Below are 19324 nucleotides of genomic sequence, written 5' to 3' on the forward strand. Positions count from 1 at the left end.
GCCCCTCCCCCGACCGGCCCACCACGCCATTCGCCGTTTTGATTGGCCGCAGCTCCTTAGAGTGACAGGGACAACAGCCAATCAAAATGCGTATAGTCGTGACGGGCGGGGAGGGTTCCTGTGTGCGGCATCGGGCGCTCCTCCCCAGGCCGCGGGGAGGGCCCCGGCGGCGCTGAGGGCGGGAAGGTGCTGCTGTCCCGAGGGAAGGAGCTGCTGGCTGCAGGGAAGGAGCCGCCCTGTCCCGGCTGTGCCATGGAGGACGTGCTGCCCTCGGGCTTGCTGGAGATCTGTCTGCTGGTCGGTGCGCCCACGGAGCGGGTGCGGGCGCTGCTCCAGGTGAGCGGGGTTCGGGCGGGTGGTGCCAGTGCGTAGGGCTGGGTTTGTCAGCGCGTGGAGCTGAAATATCCCAACAGAAAGTTGTTTTGACAGGCGAACGTCAGCAAAGCAGGGTGAATTTGGTAGCGGTGTGAGGCAGCTGCACTTTTCCAAAGGTCTGAGTTTAGATGGAGAACTCATTATAGGTTTATAAAATCAGGAACAGCAAAATGCTTAACGATGCGTTCTTTACCGTGTGTTACTCCACGTCTTGTCTTCCGCTGGAGAGAAAAGCAAAAGAATAAAGGCTGATAACTTGTATCCTCAGGAAAACACGAGATCTAAATCCCTGTGAGCTCAAGTGCTCTGAGTTTGGCGTAACCTGAACCACTTGGATACGGCAGGAGCTTATGGGTCGGTTACTACTTTGAATATGTGGTTTATAATTTGTTTATAATTATTCTCATGTGGGCTCACAATGACAGCCCTCCTCCTGGTTCTGCTTGGTTCAAGTGTGCAGATGGGTTTGTTCCATAGTTACGAGCTGCCCCGCAATGGGAAGAGCTGTGGTGCCAGCACGTGCAAAAAAAACCCCAGACAGCTCCCAGGGATCTCAATTGCTCTGCTTGAACTTGAATTTGATTGCGCTCTAATAGCATTAGATAAAGAAGTCTTTGTTGGGCTTGTTGCTTGTTCACTCACTCAGGAGACGGCTTTTGCTGATGTCAGCTTCTTAAGTGATAACAGCCAAGCAGAGGTTCACATTCCAGGATCTCATTCATGTGTACCTTCAGAATGGGAAAACAGTTCCTAAATGTCAGTACCAGACTTTTGAAATCAGTGTGTACATGGTGTTTTATCAGAAGTGTGAGAAGTGAACCCAAAGGAAGGGGAATTTCTTATTCATTCCCCTATTGCCCCCTTATTCAATTTGCTTAGTTTGTTCTCACTACTTTCTGAAACAAAACCTGTGGAACAACAAGTAAGGAATCAGCTATAGAAAGCAGAAGCCATTCTATTATGATATTCGGATCACACTGCAGGTTCTGAATTGTTCCTTTGCTCAAGATACAAAAAGGTATCAGAAAAGAAAGTAGTCCTTTCTTTTGTCAGTATGAACTTCAGTAAAGTCCCTGCAAGCTGTTGCACCATGGGGATTTCAGTCACTATCTTAGGGCAAGCTGCAGATTTACTCCACTTCCTTTTCCTTCTGCAGCACTATCTACGTGAGGAGAGTGGAATATGTTTTTATGGCTAATTTTAGTGACTGTAGAAAGAAAATACTGACCGAAGGTGACATTTCAAATGAAAGTAGTGGATCTCTGATGATATATACAGATTAAACAGTGGGTAAAAATCCTGACAGTGCTTCAAATCGTGGTCTTCACAGTGTGTTGGTGCATTCTTAACTGTATTGAAACATGGAGTGATAAAGTAAATGTAGTCAATGAGACTATGATATAACCCATCCCCAAAGTAAGAAAGGTTTTAGATGAATGACCCGTTGTCAGACTCCAGGAAAAAAAAAAGCAGTTTTCCACTGAAGCTCCTGAAACAGAAGTTTCTGGGCTGACATCCATTGCTTATCCTTATTGCCAAGAAAATTGTCACTCTGAGATTTAAATGTGAAAAGATCAAAGGCTGCTATTTTCAGCTAGAGACTTCTTTCTTAGCACTGGAAGTGTGTGTTTTGTAAGAATGAAACGTACAGAAGTGATGCTTCTTTTCCCTAAGTTATCTATAGCTATAAAGTTGGGTTCTGGTTTGGCATGTGCAAGCTGTCCGTGACGTGTCTCGCTCAGATCTTCAACAGATTCTGTTGGTGGGTTCTGTATCTGCCCACCGCAGTCAGTGATAGAGAGCTTGTCTCATGCTTTGTGGCCCTGCTGATGCAGACACCAAAACAAATTTTTCTGCTTCTGTAATGCCTCCCTGGCTGCCAAGATGCCTGAAAGAAATGTGTGATCAGATTGAGCATCAGTCAGCAGTGTGTGCTCGTTGCAGTGAAGAACGCCTGGAAAAGCTCTAGAAGGGAATCCATGGGAACTCTGGGAATCAAAGCCAAGTGCAAGGTGCTGAACCTGAGTCAGGGCAGTCCCTACTGTTGGTACAAATTAGGTTATGCAGGGAGCCCTGCCAAGAAGGACTTGGGAGTGCTGGTGGATGGGAGGTTGGAGATGCCCTGGCCATGTGCACTTGCAGCCCAGAAAGTCAAACATTTCCCGGGCTGCATCCAAAGCAGTGTGGGCAGCAGGTGAGGGAGGAGATTCAGCCCCTGTGGTCTACCTGCAGTGCTCATCCAGCTCTGGGGTCCTAAGCACAGGACAGACATAGAGCTCTTGGGGTTGGGTCCAGAGGAGGGTCACAAAGATTATTAGAGGGGCACCTCTCATATAAGGAAAGGCTGAGAGAGTTGAGGCTGTTTGGCCTGGAAAAGATAAGGCTCTGGGGCCACCTTATTGTGAACTTTCAGTACCTGAAAGGGCTCCAAGAGAGCTGGAGAGAGACTTTTGACAAGGGCATGGAGTGATGGAACAGGGGAGAACGACTTCAAGTGACAGAGGGCAAGGTTAGATTAGATATTAAGGAGAATTTTACTGTGAGGGTAGTGAGGCACTGGCACAGGTTGCTCAGGCAAGTTGTGGATGCACCATCCCTGGAAGTGTTCAAGGTCAAATTGGGTGGGGCTTTGGGTGGCTCAGTCTAGTGGAAGATGCCTCTGCCGTGGCAGGAGGATTCAAGCGAGAGAATAATTTAAGGTCCCTCCCAACCCAAGCTGTTGTGTGATTGTTTGAAAAGTGACTGTGAAATGGCCTGCATCATCAGGACTGTGGCTCACAGGCAAAGGGAAAGGATTATTACTGTTATTGTTATTACTCAAAACCCTTGAATTCACGTCTGGAATACTGTCTCACATTTGGGTATCTTTGTACTGGAGAGCTGCTGGCAAACAAGAGTGAGACCAGAAGAAGCTGCGCTGAGGGCTGAGGCATAAGAGAGGGAGAGTCTCCTTCCAAAGGGACTTCTGAAACTTGACTGGATGAAACCCAGTGCAACCAGACCTAATCTCCACCTTATCATTAGTTTGAGCAAAGAATTGCACAAGAATCTGCAGAGATATCCTACCATTGTTTGGGTTGTAAGGGACCTTAAAGATCACCCAGTTCCCAAGCCCCTGCTGTGAGGCAGGAACACCTTCCACTAAAGCAGGTCGCTCAGAGCTCCATCCAGCTTGGCTTTGGACACTTACAGAGATGGAGCATCCACAGCTTCTCTGGACAGCCTGTTCCAGTGCCTCACCACTCTCACAATAACGAATTTCTTCCTAATATCTATTCTACACCTGGCCTCTATTGGTTTAAAACCTTTCCCTTTTGTCCTATTACTACAACCTAATTGTCCTGAGCAATCTAATTTTTCTGAGGCATCATACTTTCTCTGCCTAATTATTTGTTAAAGAAACTAGTTCTTCCATGACATTGAAAGTGAAATTAACTTCTTCAGTGGTGAGGAGAATCAGCTCAAGGAAACACCAGATAGCTGAAATCATGCTCTGATTTGTGGTTTTAACATACTACTGTTTGTATATAAATAGTGCTATCATTGTAAAAGTCTGTCTTGTACTGGTGTCCTTTACAGCAGCACTGTTATAGGAACACCATCAGCAAATGGGGACAGGATAAAATCCCCTACTTCTGTTTGTAAGAAGCTATGTATGATGCAAGGAGATTTGGTATAAAGAAGCTACAAAAGGGAAGTATTTCAAAGTGAAGAGATAACAGTAGCAGCAGCAAAGATAAAATGTTCAAATTTTAGAAACAAGAAATATTATTAAATTAAAATTTAGAAACAAGTGAATATTGTTCTGTTACTACCTATTCACTACCCCTGAACTCAAGGAGTAAGAAAATGTAACTTTGGCCAAGACATTAATATGAACTGACTCAAATGCTGGAGACTGAGTCAGTGGGTCAGCGACAGTGCTGACAGTGCTGTTCTGTGGGAAAAATGGTGTGTAATGTCTCTGTAGTGGTTCAAGACACCAAGGATCTGCCATTTCAGGAGCTGTTAAGTTGTAAGGCCATTAAATCACTGGCTGCCATCCAGCACTTTAGAACACAGAGATGCCTCAGTGTAAGTCAGGAATTGCCCTGTCAAAGCAACTCTGTATGAAAACCTCAGCGGGGCAGATCTGCCAAGTTGAGATTGCTACTGTTGGAGTACGTCTGTGTTTTTCTTGCATAACAGCCTCAGGGCTGAGCCTTAATTCTTAATTTCCTCCTGAAATGTTCAGCTGCATATTAGTTTGAGGGTGATCATGGTGAATTTATCTATGTTTCCAGTTTCTTCACTGCCTTTGTCAGCTGCCAGCTAAGGAAACATCACTTGAAGTTCTTAGCATGCGAGGATGTGGCACTCAGTACCCCATTTTGTGATGTGCTTTTTAAAGTCATTGCTATCTTTTTACTATCCCACTGGATACTTACCTGAACTTTCCTTTTCCACTCCAATTTACTTTTAGTTCAGGCTCTTTGTTTATTAAAAATGTGATTTTCACTTCATATTTTTAGTGAAGTAGTTTCTTTAGGGTATCCTGTTAAAAATATGGTGTAGTTTTTGGAATTTAAGATACAATAACTAATATATCATGAAGCATTCCTTCACATTTTTCCTAGGATGCTCAAATGTGGGAAAAAAAACCTATTAGTGGATGTATCTGCTGGGACATAAGAACTGAGATTTCTGTCTCAAAACCTGGACAGTGGAAGATTGGCAACAGAGCTTTCAATGTTGTAGCTATTTAAAAAAAAAAAAAAAAAGGAAATGATGGGCGAGGCCAGCACTGGTTCTCAAGGAGCATCTTGCATCATATCTGATGATAAAAGCAGCATGTGTGCTTCACCTCATCTGACTTTGAAGATGTTTGTAAAAAGTTGAAAATGAAACAACTTTTTACCACAGTGGGGCTCGCCTTTCCTGTTTCCAAATATCCGTTGGTTAAACAAAGCTTGTACTTGTTCTTTTAACCTTGCAGGAAGAATTAAAATTGCAGTGAAGTAATTGGAAATGCAGCTACTTGGCTCAACTTTATGGTCAAGAATATAAAATGTGCTCTCAAGTACAAGGAAATCTCTCTGATCACTTCCTCCACAGCTCTTCATTGCAGGGCAGTGAGGGATTTCGGGCCAGTCATACTCTGCAAAGCTGCCTGTGAAAAATGTAATTTTCTATGTGCTCTTGGGATGCCTGCTCCACTGAGTCATCAGTATATGGAGGAATTCTCATGGCTTCAGTGTCTTAAATTTGTGTTAGTTTTAGCAATGATTGTAGTTTTTAATTGTGTTTTGTTAATTGCCTTATGAAGTTAAGTGTTGTCTTGTGAAAGTCTGTGTTTGTGTTGTTTGGGATTTTTTTTTTGGTACATGTTATTTATTTTGAGTTGAAAGGAAGCTTTTCCTGAAGTTGAACAAGGACTTATCTAAGAGGCTCAGCTGTTTCTCTTTATTTATTGGTTGGTTTCTCTTATTGTCAGTGTTTATTTTAAGTATAGCTAAAGTATATCTTACCACTGAAAAGGAGGAAATATGGTATTTGATACTTGTTAGTTTCTTTTGACAAAGGCATAATACTGATATGGGGCATTTTGAATGACGAAGGATTCCTTTCCTGCTAAAAATGTCTATTTTCCTTGCATCAATATGCATAAAACAAAAACTTAAAAGGAAAAATCAATTCTTTAGGAAGCAGAAAAATTTATTCTAAACTCACAATTTTAGGGGCAGAGAAAAAGCAGTGTTAAAAATTATGAAAAAACCCCCACATATCAGGATGAGTGTCAACCTAGTGTTTGTTTTGTTTGTCATTTTTTTTACTATAGGGCACTCAAAGAAGACTCAAAAATCTTCCTCCCCTTGATCCAGAAGTTCTTTCTGTATTTGTGCCTCCATTTATCAGCAGAGATGATGTTCAGGTGATTAATGCTGGTAACAACTTGAATAAAAGCAAACGCCGGTCCTTCCGGAAGAAAAAAGAGAGACCCAAGATTGAAAATGTCAAGAGCCTCAATGGGGAGCAGAAAGCCTCTGACACAGAAGATGTGACAGTTCCAAAGGACATTGATCTTATTGCTTTGCCACAGCTCTGCTTCCCAGGTACATGAAGGTTCATGCTTCTTGTTGAGAACTGTTTTAATGTAAATATTTCTTGACCCATAGTTCAGCCCTTTTTTTTTAGCCTTTGTTGGTAAATCTTGGTTTGAGTGAAGTGCAAACATGCACACACTTGAAAAATTATTTTACACCCCAAGATGGCTGAGTACTCTCTCAGTTTTCATTTGGTGTTTTGATACTACTTGAAGGAGTGAATATTTCCCTCAGGTTTAATTGGAGAAATTTTAATATGTGTCATTATTGCAGACCTTTTTAATATCTTGGGGGAGAAAAAAGTGTTTTAAACCCATTTATTGTATTTTGTCACTGAAAACACAGAATAATTCCATTTTTGCTTCTTCAGTAATGTGCAGCTTCAGCCTCTGTAACAACCTTTAGTTCAAGTGGACTGTGTATTACATTTTAATACCTTAAAATGAAACTTTTCTCTTGAAATGAAGTGGCAATGTGCAGGATTTGTCATGAATTGTCTTTCACACAGCTGTAGTTAAATATATAATTAAAAATATGGTTGCTGCCTTCATTTCAGGAGGACTTTATGTAACTTCTGAATCAAAACAGGACCACATCCATTTCCTGGTCTTCACTGATGTCTGTGGTAACAGAACATATGGTGTTGTTGCACAGTACTACCAGTCTATGCAAGTATGTTAATTAACTCATTCTTCTCTTAAAACATATGAAAATATATAAAAGCAAAGCACTTTGAAAATAATGGGAGATTGAATTTATCAAGCTAGGCAACAGGTGTGTTTTATGTTACAAGGAATACAGGACAAATCGTATTTTTATATTGTGTTTTTAAATTAAGTACTTTGTAACAGACTGCATTAGGAAAAATTGTATGGATTTCATTTTGAAGATTTGGATATTTAGGAGCAGACTTTATCTCCTGGATGTTTTTTGGTAAAAATTGTTATTTCCAAATGATGAAAGATTTTCTTTCTAAATACATTTTGTGCTGTAATTCTTTTTAATATGTATTAAGTCTTGTAGGCTGACATTTTTCTGAAGACCTAAAGGGAGATAGACATCCAAATCCCTTTGAAATATAGAGGGAATCGGATATCACATCTCTGAGGTTCTTAAAAAAATATCAGCCATAAATTCATGATCAACATAAAGACATTAACGTGCAGTTTTCTTGCAGGATGGCTCCACCTCCTCGAATGGGCAGGGCCATTGGGAATCTGCACAGACTGGGAAGATGCCTGTCTGTTTTATACCCTGTGCTGTTTGTGTTATATCCAGATATCCATATTTTAGTGCCCTCAAGGATTGCCTCTCTTGGTAAGATTTGCACTCCTGTGTGTTTCTGCTGGAAATGACTGCAGGTTTTTAATACCTGAATTCGCTTAATGTGGTCAGGGGAGCTGTGTGATGCTAAAGTAATGGTTAGTTTTATGTTAAGGTTGCGTGGGAGAGGAGAAGAAGAAGTGCTATGTCAATGTTGCCCAGACAGTAAGTGCAAATTCTGTATACCAAGAGAATTAGTTATGATGTTGTCTTCATTTTCTTTTGGGCTTTTTGCTAATGTGTTGGGAATGGATATTTTACAGATATTATTAGTTTTATTGGAAGAGGGTTATCTGTAATTTTGCCACTCTTATGAAAATTGCTTTCAAAGCACAAAAAGCTTTTTATAATGCACCAAATAAATGTCATAAGAACATGAATATATGTATTAATAAGCAGTTAATGACACTTTAGGGAAATAATCCAAGTCACTTGAGGAAGTAGAGTGGTTACTTGGGTGTTGTAGAACTAAGAGAGAAATTCTTAGGATTCTAACACTGGTTAGAAACAATCAAATACTCTGCAGTGTAGATGATTTAAAAGATAAGTGAACATGGATCTATTTTGTTATTATATAATTTCACTTACTTTGAGGTTACTTTATTGTTAAATTATTAAGATCTATTTGCATCTATTTTGGATTAAAACTTCTCACATCAGGGAAACCTGTCTGTGTACATTGGACATTACTGTGTGTTTTCACTTCTAGACCTGTTGTCCAAAGATAGAAGAGATTTTCTTCACTAAATTTTAGTCAAGTTTTCTAGAGTCAAATCTGAATCCAGTTGCAGGTATTTGCTTCTTGTACATAAGCTGAAAGATTCTAGGGTTTTAGGTTGAAGCTTGAGTCTTGCCCTTTGTTCTGCTGGTGCTTGTATCCCAAGCAGATGAGCAAGGGAGCAGTCCCTGGGTACCAGCTGAGGTGCCCAAACCTTCCTCCAGACCAAGTGAGACCTGAGCACTCATTTCCCCACCCCCTGCTGTGGATTTGGATCTTCTTGGAGCACTGAATGGCTTTCCCTGGGTTGATGAAGAGAGCCTTGGAGGAGCAAAGCAGTGCCTTCCTCCTGGGCATTTTAGACATTGATTGAAAAAGGCTGTGAGATCAGAAATTAGTCACTCTGGCAGCCCTTTTAAGGGCATGTACCTCAGCTCTGTCATTTTTAAAGCATTAGTGAAGGGGTTTAATGTGGACAAGGGACTTCAATATGATGGAAACAGGGTGTGCACAGGTCAGTGTGACCCAGGTCAGTGTGAAATCAAAATAAATGTTCAATGAAGTAAAAAGGAAATGTTTGTTTTCCTTCTTCCTTTCCTGCCCAGATCACTTCCCCCCACTCCCCTTTATATTTAAGTGAATTACATCAGCCCTTGGTATTGCAGAAACTGATTCACTGCTGCCTTTGAAAAGTCTCAAATCTCAGTGCCCTGATAATCTGCATATGGAACTCTTCCAGCTATGACTACAGCTGTGGCTACTGTTTCCATCCAGCTTTTATCATGGGGTACCTGCTGCTTTTATACTGTGAGCTGGACCTGTGAGAGGGCTCAGCTCACACCAGCTTTCCACTGGGTGGCAGATAGTATAGATTCAGCTTGGCACTTACAGTACTCATCAGTGGTTTATGTAAAGTATTCATAAGTGAGTAATTTCTTCTCTGAAATGAGACATCTCTGAGCTGGCAGAAGCAGTTGGTTGGCAAATGGATTTTAAGAGTCCACTGAGGGAAAAGTGGGAAAATCGTGGGGTTCCCAAGGAATTCCAGCAGGGCGGGGAGGGAAAAGTGGGAAAATCTTCAGGACAACCATGGAAAATTCCAGCTGTTGTGAAAGTGTTTCCAGTTCTTGTATCTGTTTAGAGGAGACAGTAACCAGATAGAATTAATCCTCTAGATCTGCTTCTGCCTCTAGGTGGGTATTTTAAACTTTATAATTATTTAAAAATTATAATCAAACACCTCTGCCTTGATCACATATAGTAGGGTTTGGCACCTATTTAAAGCATTGATATCCACAGATGGCTTTTCTCTTTTGAGTCTGTACTAGTTTCTGAGAGGAGTTCAGATTGATCAGTACCCTACAATCTGAGTTTAAGTGATTAGTAAAGATGAATAATTATAGGTAAGTTCAACAGGACAATAACCTTCCCTCTTAGTTTTGTGTGTTGTCCTGGTTTTTTAACAGGGGAATTTTTCACACAGCTGTACAGCTCTTCTCCTTTTTGCTGCTGCATCTGTGAGATGGGAGTGTGTGTAACTGGAAGGAGGTGGGGGGAGTGCCAGTTACAGGGCTGAATTTGGTGTTGGCATTTCCCACGGTACTGGAAACTCAACTGATTAGGTTTCCATTCAATTTTATTCTGTATTTTTTTAAATTTCCTTTTCCTTGATAATATTTAATGACTCATTTCAGAATGTCTGCTCTTCTGGTTTTGATGTCTTGGCTATTTTTTAGAAAAAACATTTCACTGTGGCACAGTACAGGAGGGTGGAGGGAAGGGAAGGGGTGGAGAGGTACCAGTTTTCCTTATTTTGGTTGTACTACTGAAATATTTCCATGTGGCATGAAACAGCTGCAGGGGTGTGTGGCTCTTCTAAATGCAACATAAACAATTGCAGCCAAGACCTCTATGAGATATTTTGAGTGTTGTGCCCTGTACAGCAGGAGATGTTCTGACTTTTGGGGACATTACAAAGCACTAACATTGTATTTCTGTAAACCAGAAAGGGAGTTATTGTGTGTTACCAGGTGACCAATGGGTTAAAAATCTAATTAAATGTTTTCATTGCTTGAATGTACTCAGGTAGCAGTGCCTCTTATACTTAACAAATAATAACACCTTCAACAGCACTCTTGTGTCCTTGGTATGCTGCAGAGGTGTTTTGCAGGATGCTTCAACTGATTAATCATTCTCCAGTCAGGAGTTCTGAAAGCACTTACTGCTGCACCTTGAACTACCTATTTCTAGTGTGCAGCTCTTTCATTGTGATACCTAGTGCAGGAATGCTGTTGCTCCTGAGATTTGATGTTGAAGTATATGCTTATAGAGGAGGTATATGTGTATGGATGTACATATAGGAGTATATGCTTATAGAGGAGGCAGTACTTATTTTCAGTCAGAACAATCATCAAAAGTTTTCTTTTTTTTTACGTAAGTATTACCAGATAAAATCCAGGTTCCTAAACTTTTTCAAGTGGCTGAGTAGAAATCACAACTGAAAACTGAACCAAGCTGAGATGCACAGGCAGCATCAAGCTATAAATCCATGTAGGTGCTTTGAACTGCAAGGGGATCTGTAAGCTGTCATCATAATAATATTCTGTGCCATTAATTTTATAACTAATTTCCAAATTGCTAGCACACAGTGCTTCCAAATCCAGAACATTTTGTGTGGAGTATGTGTGCCTTTCTCCAAAGCAAGTAGATGTGCACCTAAACAGTTTCACAGCACAGTGGCTGTAGGATTATTTGATATTTTTTGAAAAGGTTCAATTTAACTTGAGAGGTTTTGGCACTTTGCACACGTAGTATGTGTTATGCTGCATGAAAATGTGTTATGCTGCATGAAAAGTGAAATATTCCTGGCAGTAATCTCCTGAATGAACTCCTGTCTTGGATGGATTAATAGGCTCCATTCAAACAGTAAATCTTCCAACCTGTGTATTCGTCCTTTCAGCTGCCTTGAGAAAAGGTGGGAGTGTACAAATAGCTCCCAGCACTGAGGCAGCACAAAGGACCTTTCTGAGCTGCTCTTGCTTTCTGAAACACCTGTCTGTGGACAGTTAATAACAGTAATGAAAGGTTCATAAACTCCTTAGCTCTCCACTTGTGTGTTTCAGAGATTACTTCATTTATTTCTGCAGACATTTGCAGTGCAGAGCTGTCAGCTGCTGTTAGGCTGCATTAATGGGCACCATGGACTGATTAGGGAGCTATGACTGTCCTCTCTGTACATCTGCTGCTTTCTCAGTCACGTTGTCTCTGTAGTGAGGTTTACTGGATATCTTGATAAGAGCTATTTGTCTCAAAGGAAAGAAAGGAAAAAAACCCAGGTCTGCTTACTCTGTTGGGCCAAATCTGAGGCATCATTAAGTGTGACAGAGTATTTATGTTGGTTCTACTGTCTGATTTTCTTTGATAATTCTTAATTCTCCTTTCTCTGCACCCTGACCAGCAGCATCACAAGAGCTGATGGACTTTTTGGGAATATGTATGTAATAGACCAGGACTTTCTTCAAATAGGAAAATAGTGAATTTAAATAATTCATTTAAAAGTGCAATATATATAATATATGATTGAATATGCATTTTTTCTGGAATCTAAATGCTGTACACAAATAGGGTGTCCTGGATCCTTATTTATCTCTTGACCTATTCAGTTGCTTCCTTCCTGAAGAGCAAGTGTTCTTCTGCAAGAAACCAGTAAAACTGCAAACTGAAGTAAAACTTCAAGGGAGAAGACAACCATCTTCAGTTCCTAGTTTCTGTATATATAGATTTGCAGGCCTAGATTTATGGTTTTGTAAAGATTTGGGGTTTTTGCTATAAATGTACAAATGTATATTCTATTGAACAAAACACCTTTGTGACCACAAATATCTAAATCAGTAATTATTACATTTCAGGATGTGGGAGTTCATAGTTTTCAGTCTTGATAGTGTGTTTCTTTAAAGGTTCCAGAATTGATTTGCTGTATAATATAAACCATGTGACCTTTGTTAGGGTAATACATTTGGCAGGTTTACACAAATGTCCTTGTATTTTGTTTGGGCAGGAATGACAGCAAAGAGCAGTGTCCATACAGGCCTAAGAGTTATGCTAAATGTGGCTCTTGCTTCACATTCCTCTACAGTCAAACTCAGGACTACAACCTCTCTTTTCCTCTGGTGCTGTTTTCCTTCTCAAAAGTGGTGTCAGATGCTTGGGAAGAGAGGAACACCAAGGCAGTGTTGCAGCTGTGGGTGCTGGTTCCTCAATCAGTCTCTATAAAAGACACTTGCTGTAGCTACACCTCACATTTGGTTTCCTCTGGCCACCAAACCACTGTGTTGTGTCCTCTGATGGATATAATGCAGCAGTATTTTATGCATGGGAGTACAAAAAAACTCTGCTTCTGACACAGCAGCATCATTAAAATTTAATGAAGCTGCTCAAGTATCTAATAAATTAGAAATTAATTAGCTGAAATAATAGCTTCATTACTCCTAATAATTTTTTTCTAGATTATCAGCAGAAAGAGTTTTTTGTGTTTGCATGTTACTATTGATAAGTAATTTCCTATCATTTAATTACAGCTTACTAGTGCAGCTACGACCTTTCAGGGATTTAGATGTCGAGGAGCACATAAAGGAATTTGCAGCAAAGCTGTTTTTAATCCCCAGCCCACCACCAGGACCACTCCACTTGGTAATTACTCCTCCTGAATTTCATAATTTTAACATCATGTCTTCTAAGATACTGAGATGCTGTTTTCAATAAACTGGGTGACATTCATGAGTGCCAGGTCAGAGATTACTTGGTGATGTGAAACTGATGTCAATACCTGTGTTTTAAAAATCAGGCTATACATTAGTAGAGAAAATAACAGTGTGACCAGGGTTCAGGCTGGAGTGCCGGCGTACCAGTCACGTTCTTTAGTTTTCAGTACTCCTCTGGGAAGGCTTTGGCTCATGCCAACTATTTATGGTCTGAGATGATGTCTGGGAGAAGCAGAACAGTGTGCATGGATGAAATGCTGAGTTGTCTGCTGCCTGGGTAAGACTAAGCTGAGAGGGGAAGCTCACATCAACATTTGTATTCAGTGCTGTGAATTTGTTGCTTTCTGAGCCTTCCCAAGTCAAGGCAAATGTCAGCTGGGTCAGTGATTTCAGCACACACTTTATCTACTGCAGTTGCTTCTAGGGAAGCAGAACTTCAGCCATGGACTTCTCCTTAGCTGCTTTCCTTGACCCTGGGATGAGGGGTTAGGAGTGGAGGAAAAATAGCATAGCTGGAAAATACCTGAGTGATTGGCTAAACCAGCTGTGAGTGCTGAAATATGCAGCACATGCAGGACCCAACCCCCAGAGATTTGAGCTGAAATATCTGAAACACTGAGACCTTGTTCCTTTTGACTTGTTTTATTTTCTTAGCCTGACAACCTATGTTCACTTATTTTGTTCATATTTTTTCTGTTTTATTTATGAATTTTATCAGCAGTTTTGATTTCCCAGTTGTATCTAGAAATATAAATTCTATTATTTTGAAACACCTAAAATAAAGCAAGTTTAATTCTGTTAAAAGCTGTTTCTAAAAAATTTTTACTGGCCAGTCACCCTATGAGAATGAGAGGAGGCAAGTCCATATTAATCTTTCAAACTAGTTATCATGTCTTTGAATATTTCCCTCTCTTTTTATTTCACTTTTTCTGTAGTATGCAAATACCTGTCTTCTTGATCTTGATTTAAGTTAATATTTTGTAGTTGGAACTAAAATCCTGAATTAAATTTGCTGTGGGAACACTTTCATTAAGGAGTAAACAGAGACCATCTGTTATTACAGGTATTTCATATGAAACCCCTTCAAATAATAATTCCTTCACGAGATGATCCGGACAGTCCAATTATTGACTTGGATCTCCATCTTCCCTTGCTGTGTTTCAAGCCAGAGCAGGTGCTGCAGGTAAAACTAACTCATACTTTAAAATGCTTCAGAGATTGACAGTACTGGTAATTTGTAGTTTAGGAAAAAATAAAGATGTTTATTTACTCAAAAAACTTTATAAACCCAGGAATTCAGAATAATCTTAGTTCTGATATTAGAGCTGTGGCACAATAAACTGTTATTTGCAGACCAGATTAGATTAGCATGTTGCATTTCTTCTCCTGTGGTTTAGAAATAGGTGCTAAATTTTGTAAGAACATATTTTGAGACGTAACTACCAAGCCAAATGCCAGATTTTATTTTGAATTTTCACTACATGCATTTCTACAAGACTTATAAGAACTTTTTTCATGTTTAAGAAAGAGGCCTGTGGGAAGAATTGATGATATCTGGCACTTGTACAAATAAGGTATAAATGGTGTAGAAAGGCAAGAAAATACAAAGAGCTATTTGAATTTTTTCAGTGCTTCAGACTCTCACAATAGTATTGGCTGGAGTGTCCTTTTGTAGGTTTCCTGATCCAATTTCCTGCTCCAAGGCCACCTGTGGAGTTAAATTAGGTTGTTTAAGGTCATTCAGTATTATCTGAGCCACTTTCTCTAAGAAACCTGTCATGAGAGTTGGCAGTTCTGCTTTATTTTTTTTTGCCCACATGTGCATGTTATGAATAAAAGTATCTCAAATCCTAAATGATGCAGCTGATGCATCTTGAAATGGAGATTGTTTAATTTTATAAATCTGTAAGGTAGCTACTAAAAATGAGAATTTTGAGGTTGACTCTCCCAAACAGATGAAATATTTGCATTTCTACTGTGTTCTAGATACCTCTTTGCAAATATGTAACATTCTGTGTTTGTTTTCCAGATTATGACCTGTATTTTGACTGAGCAGAGAATCGTTTTCTTCTCTTCTGACTGGGCTCTGCTGACACTTGTTGCTGAATGCTTTATGTTGTACCTTCATCCTCTTCAGTGGCAGCACACTTTTGTACCTATTCTGTCCCGGCAAATGCTGGATTTTGTGATGGCTCCAACATCTTTCCTCATGGGATGTCATATTGATCATTTTGATGAAGTGAGCACGGTATGTTTTACACAATTACCACTCTTAATTTTTACTTGCAGCGCATTTGTCCCCTTCCATACTAGAGCATATTAGATTACTAAGTGTTTTTGTACTGGGATTAACATCTGTTAAGGCAATTGCATTTGTTTTTCTTGAATGTAATTGTTTTGTTATCCGTACAATTTTCTACTTGTGGAAAAAAATTCAGTCCTTTTCTGGTTTACCTCCTTAATGAAATTAATTGTCTGAGGAATATGTAAATTAGAAGTAAATATGTTTACAATATATGTACCGTCATTCTATTTTCTTTTGTTAAAAGGAAGGTGAAGATTTAATTCTAATTAATATAGATAATGGAGATATTTCACATTCCAAGATGGTTGAAGAGGAACTTGAGATTCCAGATGTTCCAGCACAAGCAGCAGAAACTTTCATAAAAAGGTGACAAGATCTTGAAGATATGTTTCTTAGTGCATAAATTAGGCTTGATGCTCCAAGTTTTTTTATTTTGTATGATTTATTATTATTATAATATTATTTCATTCATATAAACCCGACTGTATTTTTAAAAAAAGAGCAAATTGAAAATTTCAATTAATTAGTGTAGAAGTAGCTTTAAGGAGTCATAATCACCAAATTATTTTGCAACAATGGGAATGCTTGTTTCTTTTTTATTATTGATACAGATTACTCTGAACTTTACAAAGACTGAGTGTACTGTGATGTAATTGAGGGGGGCTCTCTGGAATCTTGTTAGCTTGTCAGCACTTGTAAATCAATCTTGCACTTCTCTAGCTATAAGATGCATGAGCCTAAATTAGATTTTTTTTTTTAAAAAGGGTACGAAAATAATTGTTGGTGTTAGGGTGTAAGTTACTACTTTTCTTCTGTGTGTAGAGTGGAAGGTCTGCAGCTGCACTTTGATCTGGAGCTCTGCCATCTTCGAGCCAGCACAGACCTTGGTGAGCTCCAAACCCACAGAAGGGCTTGGCAGCAGAAACTGAACATGGATGTGCAGCAAACCATGTTGCAGTTAATTGTTAATATCTTCAGGTAAGTGGGTGTAGTACTTTCTATTGTAAGAATATGTGGTACTGGCTAAGACAATTTAAGCATGCGTGAAAATATTCTCATTTTGTCTTACTTTATAGATATTTTGTAGAGCTTAAGTTTTGTTAGGGAATATGAGAAGGAGGTCCTGTAGCCTGATGGAATATGAGTCATTGATGTTTTGATGTATATATACATTGCTAAAATATCTTAGATAAAACTCTTCTGATTTTGAGCTTGTCTTTTGTAGGAAGATTTCAGGAAGAGAAGTGCAGTCCTTGGAAAAGCTTAGGGCCCAGCAGGGATATCAGTCAAGTTTTGGTCACTCTTGTTAGAGGTACATGAATTCAAACCAGGACAGGATAGAAAGCAGGAACAAGAGTTCAGAACACCTAGGTGTGTTTGGACTGAGAATGGATGAGATACCTGAAGAGTGCAACACCTGAGAATGAAGGAGGGAGAGGAGCTGTTTAAGATCAAGGACAAAGTGTTGGCACAAGAAGGGACAATTGGTCAGGAGCTGGACTCAATGATCAGGAGGTCCCTTCCTACTCAGGGTATTCCAAAATTCTGTGATAAGAAATGTGGGATACTGGCTGTGTTTGGGACTGGCATTTTAACAGTGGTGTGGCCTCTTGCTGGAGGTGGTGCTTCCCTCTGGATCAGCTACTGAATTTCTCATTGATACTTTAAGTCACGAAGTGCTGAGTTAATTTAGAGTCTAAATACCATGTGTCTGTTATTGGATCTGCTTAAGGAGTGTTCCTGCAAGTGTCTGGACCTTCCAAGAGGGACAGTAGCTGCTGGATATGGGCCTTTACAGATAGCTTATTATGGAAACTGAAATGCATTTATTTCCACAGTGGGATTTTGTGGATTTCAGTGTTTGGCAACAATAATTCCAGACAAAGATGAGGAGAAATGCATTTTTGCTCTTAACAGCTTGAAGTCTTTAATGCTCCAAACATTTGGCTGCAAAAAAAATGAACAGATGCTTTGCTCTTTAAGAGAGAATATGTATGACAAAGGGGTTACTTCTTTAGCTTTCTTTCTCCTTTTCTTCAAACGTTTTCTTTATTCTTTTTTTCAGCCTTGTTTCTTCTGTCTTCTAACCCTACCAGCACCCAGGAGTGAAGGAAAGTAACTCTCTGATGCACTTGTGCTGCCAATTGTTCTGTCTTCAACAAAGAATTGTAGTAATTTTGTGTGTGGAGAGGTTCCATGTTTTAACAGACAGTGCTAAATTATATAGAATTACATAGAACTATATAGTTTTATTGACCATATGTTTTCTTGACCCCATATGGTTGGATAAACTGTTAACAAGATGTAGTAAGAACCCTGTTTTTCATGTGCCTGTTACAGATGCAATGTGATAAGACAGTGTGAGGTCAGGTCACATCTTTCAAATTGCCCATGATAGGTGCACTTGTCTTTTTTTGCTCCAATGGGTTGTGTGTGATTCAGGAACTGTGTATGTAAATGGAATTCCAGGATTGGAGTCTAAGTCATGATTTGCACGGATTCTCCTTCATGGTTTACTAAATCTCACAGAGTAAGTGAGTTTGGCAGCAGATAGCTTACCTTCTAAAAATCTGATTTTTTTCCTGTGGTTCAGTAACCAGACTTGTTCATTAAAACTGAGTTTGCCTTCTGATGCTGCAGCACATTTCTATTTTGTCTTATGATGCTGCAGAATATTTCTGGTAGTACCAGTGAGCTGCTGCTTTTGCAAAAGTACAACTTGCTTACAAATCTCCAAGAAGATTTATCTATTTATTTATTTTTGTATCCAGGGAGGTAAAAGACCATCTAAATTATGAACACAGAGTGTTTAACAGTGAAGAATTTCTGAAAACAAGGGCAATTGGAGACCAGCCATTCTACAAAAAGGTAAATTCAGTGCTGTGATTATCTGTTCTTAATAAATCTGTATTTTAGGATTAATGCCAATATCTAGAAATTTAAAAGTAAAGTGATGAGTGATGAATCCTACATGAGAAACAGTGTTTGTTGGATAAAGCTTCCAATATGTGTAAACATTCTTGAGAACAAACCATCTAAAAGGAACCTCTTAATATATCCTAAGGAGAGAAACTGATTGGAAATGTTATGACCAGGATTTCAGATTAATAAAAATAATTAAAATATTTTTAGCATCACTTACTAATGCTAAAAATGATATGGTGGCAATTTTATGAATTGCAATTTAACATTAGTTTAAAACTCAGATGTACATACTTAAGAAGAGCTTTGAGCAGCTGACTCACTTAAATACCAAATAGCAAAGTGGCAGGTTTTCTTTCAAGTGGATCTTAGGAAATAACACAATATAGAGTAGTTATTACTGGTTTCTGGACTTGTATTAAGAAAACTCAAAAAAAATCCATTAGATAGGATTAAAATTTGGAATCTCCTGGGCATACAATTGCTAGCAAAATATGCCACCTACTGGAGGAATACAGGAAATTTGGAATCCTAATGCTTTTGGAGATTTTTTGCATTTTACTGTTTTACACTGCACATTGCAAGTGGATTAGTAAGAGGCATTTGAAATTTATATAATAGACATGTTGTATTGCCTCAAATCTCAGATTTCATCTTGTTTAACTGTTACAGTGATGAGAAGTGGTGGTTTTCCCTCTTTTTAATTCACACCTGGCATTTTTTGTGGTGTCCTTTATCCTAACAGTAGCAATTTGACCTTTTAGAAGTTATTTCTGGATGACAATAATTACCAGAGCAGGGAACAATTTTGGGGGTTACCAGAAGAAAAGATGTTTCA

The 19324-nt window shown here is 39.2% G+C and overlaps 1 protein-coding gene across 1 annotated transcript in view; it reads left to right on the forward strand.

The window, feature by feature from the left end:
• Positions 1–163: 163 nt before the first annotated feature.
• Positions 164–19324, forward strand: part of DENND3 (DENN domain containing 3) — a 31612-nt gene continuing 12451 nt past the window's right edge. Inside the window, exons 1-10 of the mRNA XM_015619680.3 lie at positions 164–336; positions 6194–6467; positions 7015–7130; positions 7636–7775; positions 13077–13188; positions 14323–14442; positions 15289–15507; positions 15809–15930; positions 16387–16542; positions 18336–18432. Coding sequence (XP_015475166.1) covers positions 253–336; positions 6194–6467; positions 7015–7130; positions 7636–7775; positions 13077–13188; positions 14323–14442; positions 15289–15507; positions 15809–15930; positions 16387–16542; positions 18336–18432 — 1440 coding nt within the window. The 5' untranslated portion in view covers positions 164–252. The remainder of the gene's footprint in view (positions 337–6193; positions 6468–7014; positions 7131–7635; positions 7776–13076; positions 13189–14322; positions 14443–15288; positions 15508–15808; positions 15931–16386; positions 16543–18335; positions 18433–19324) is intronic.

The sequence above is a fragment of the Parus major genome, chromosome 2 (genome assembly GCF_001522545.3).
Source record: "Parus major isolate Abel chromosome 2, Parus_major1.1, whole genome shotgun sequence".
NCBI classification, from domain to species: domain Eukaryota; kingdom Metazoa; phylum Chordata; class Aves; order Passeriformes; family Paridae; genus Parus; species Parus major.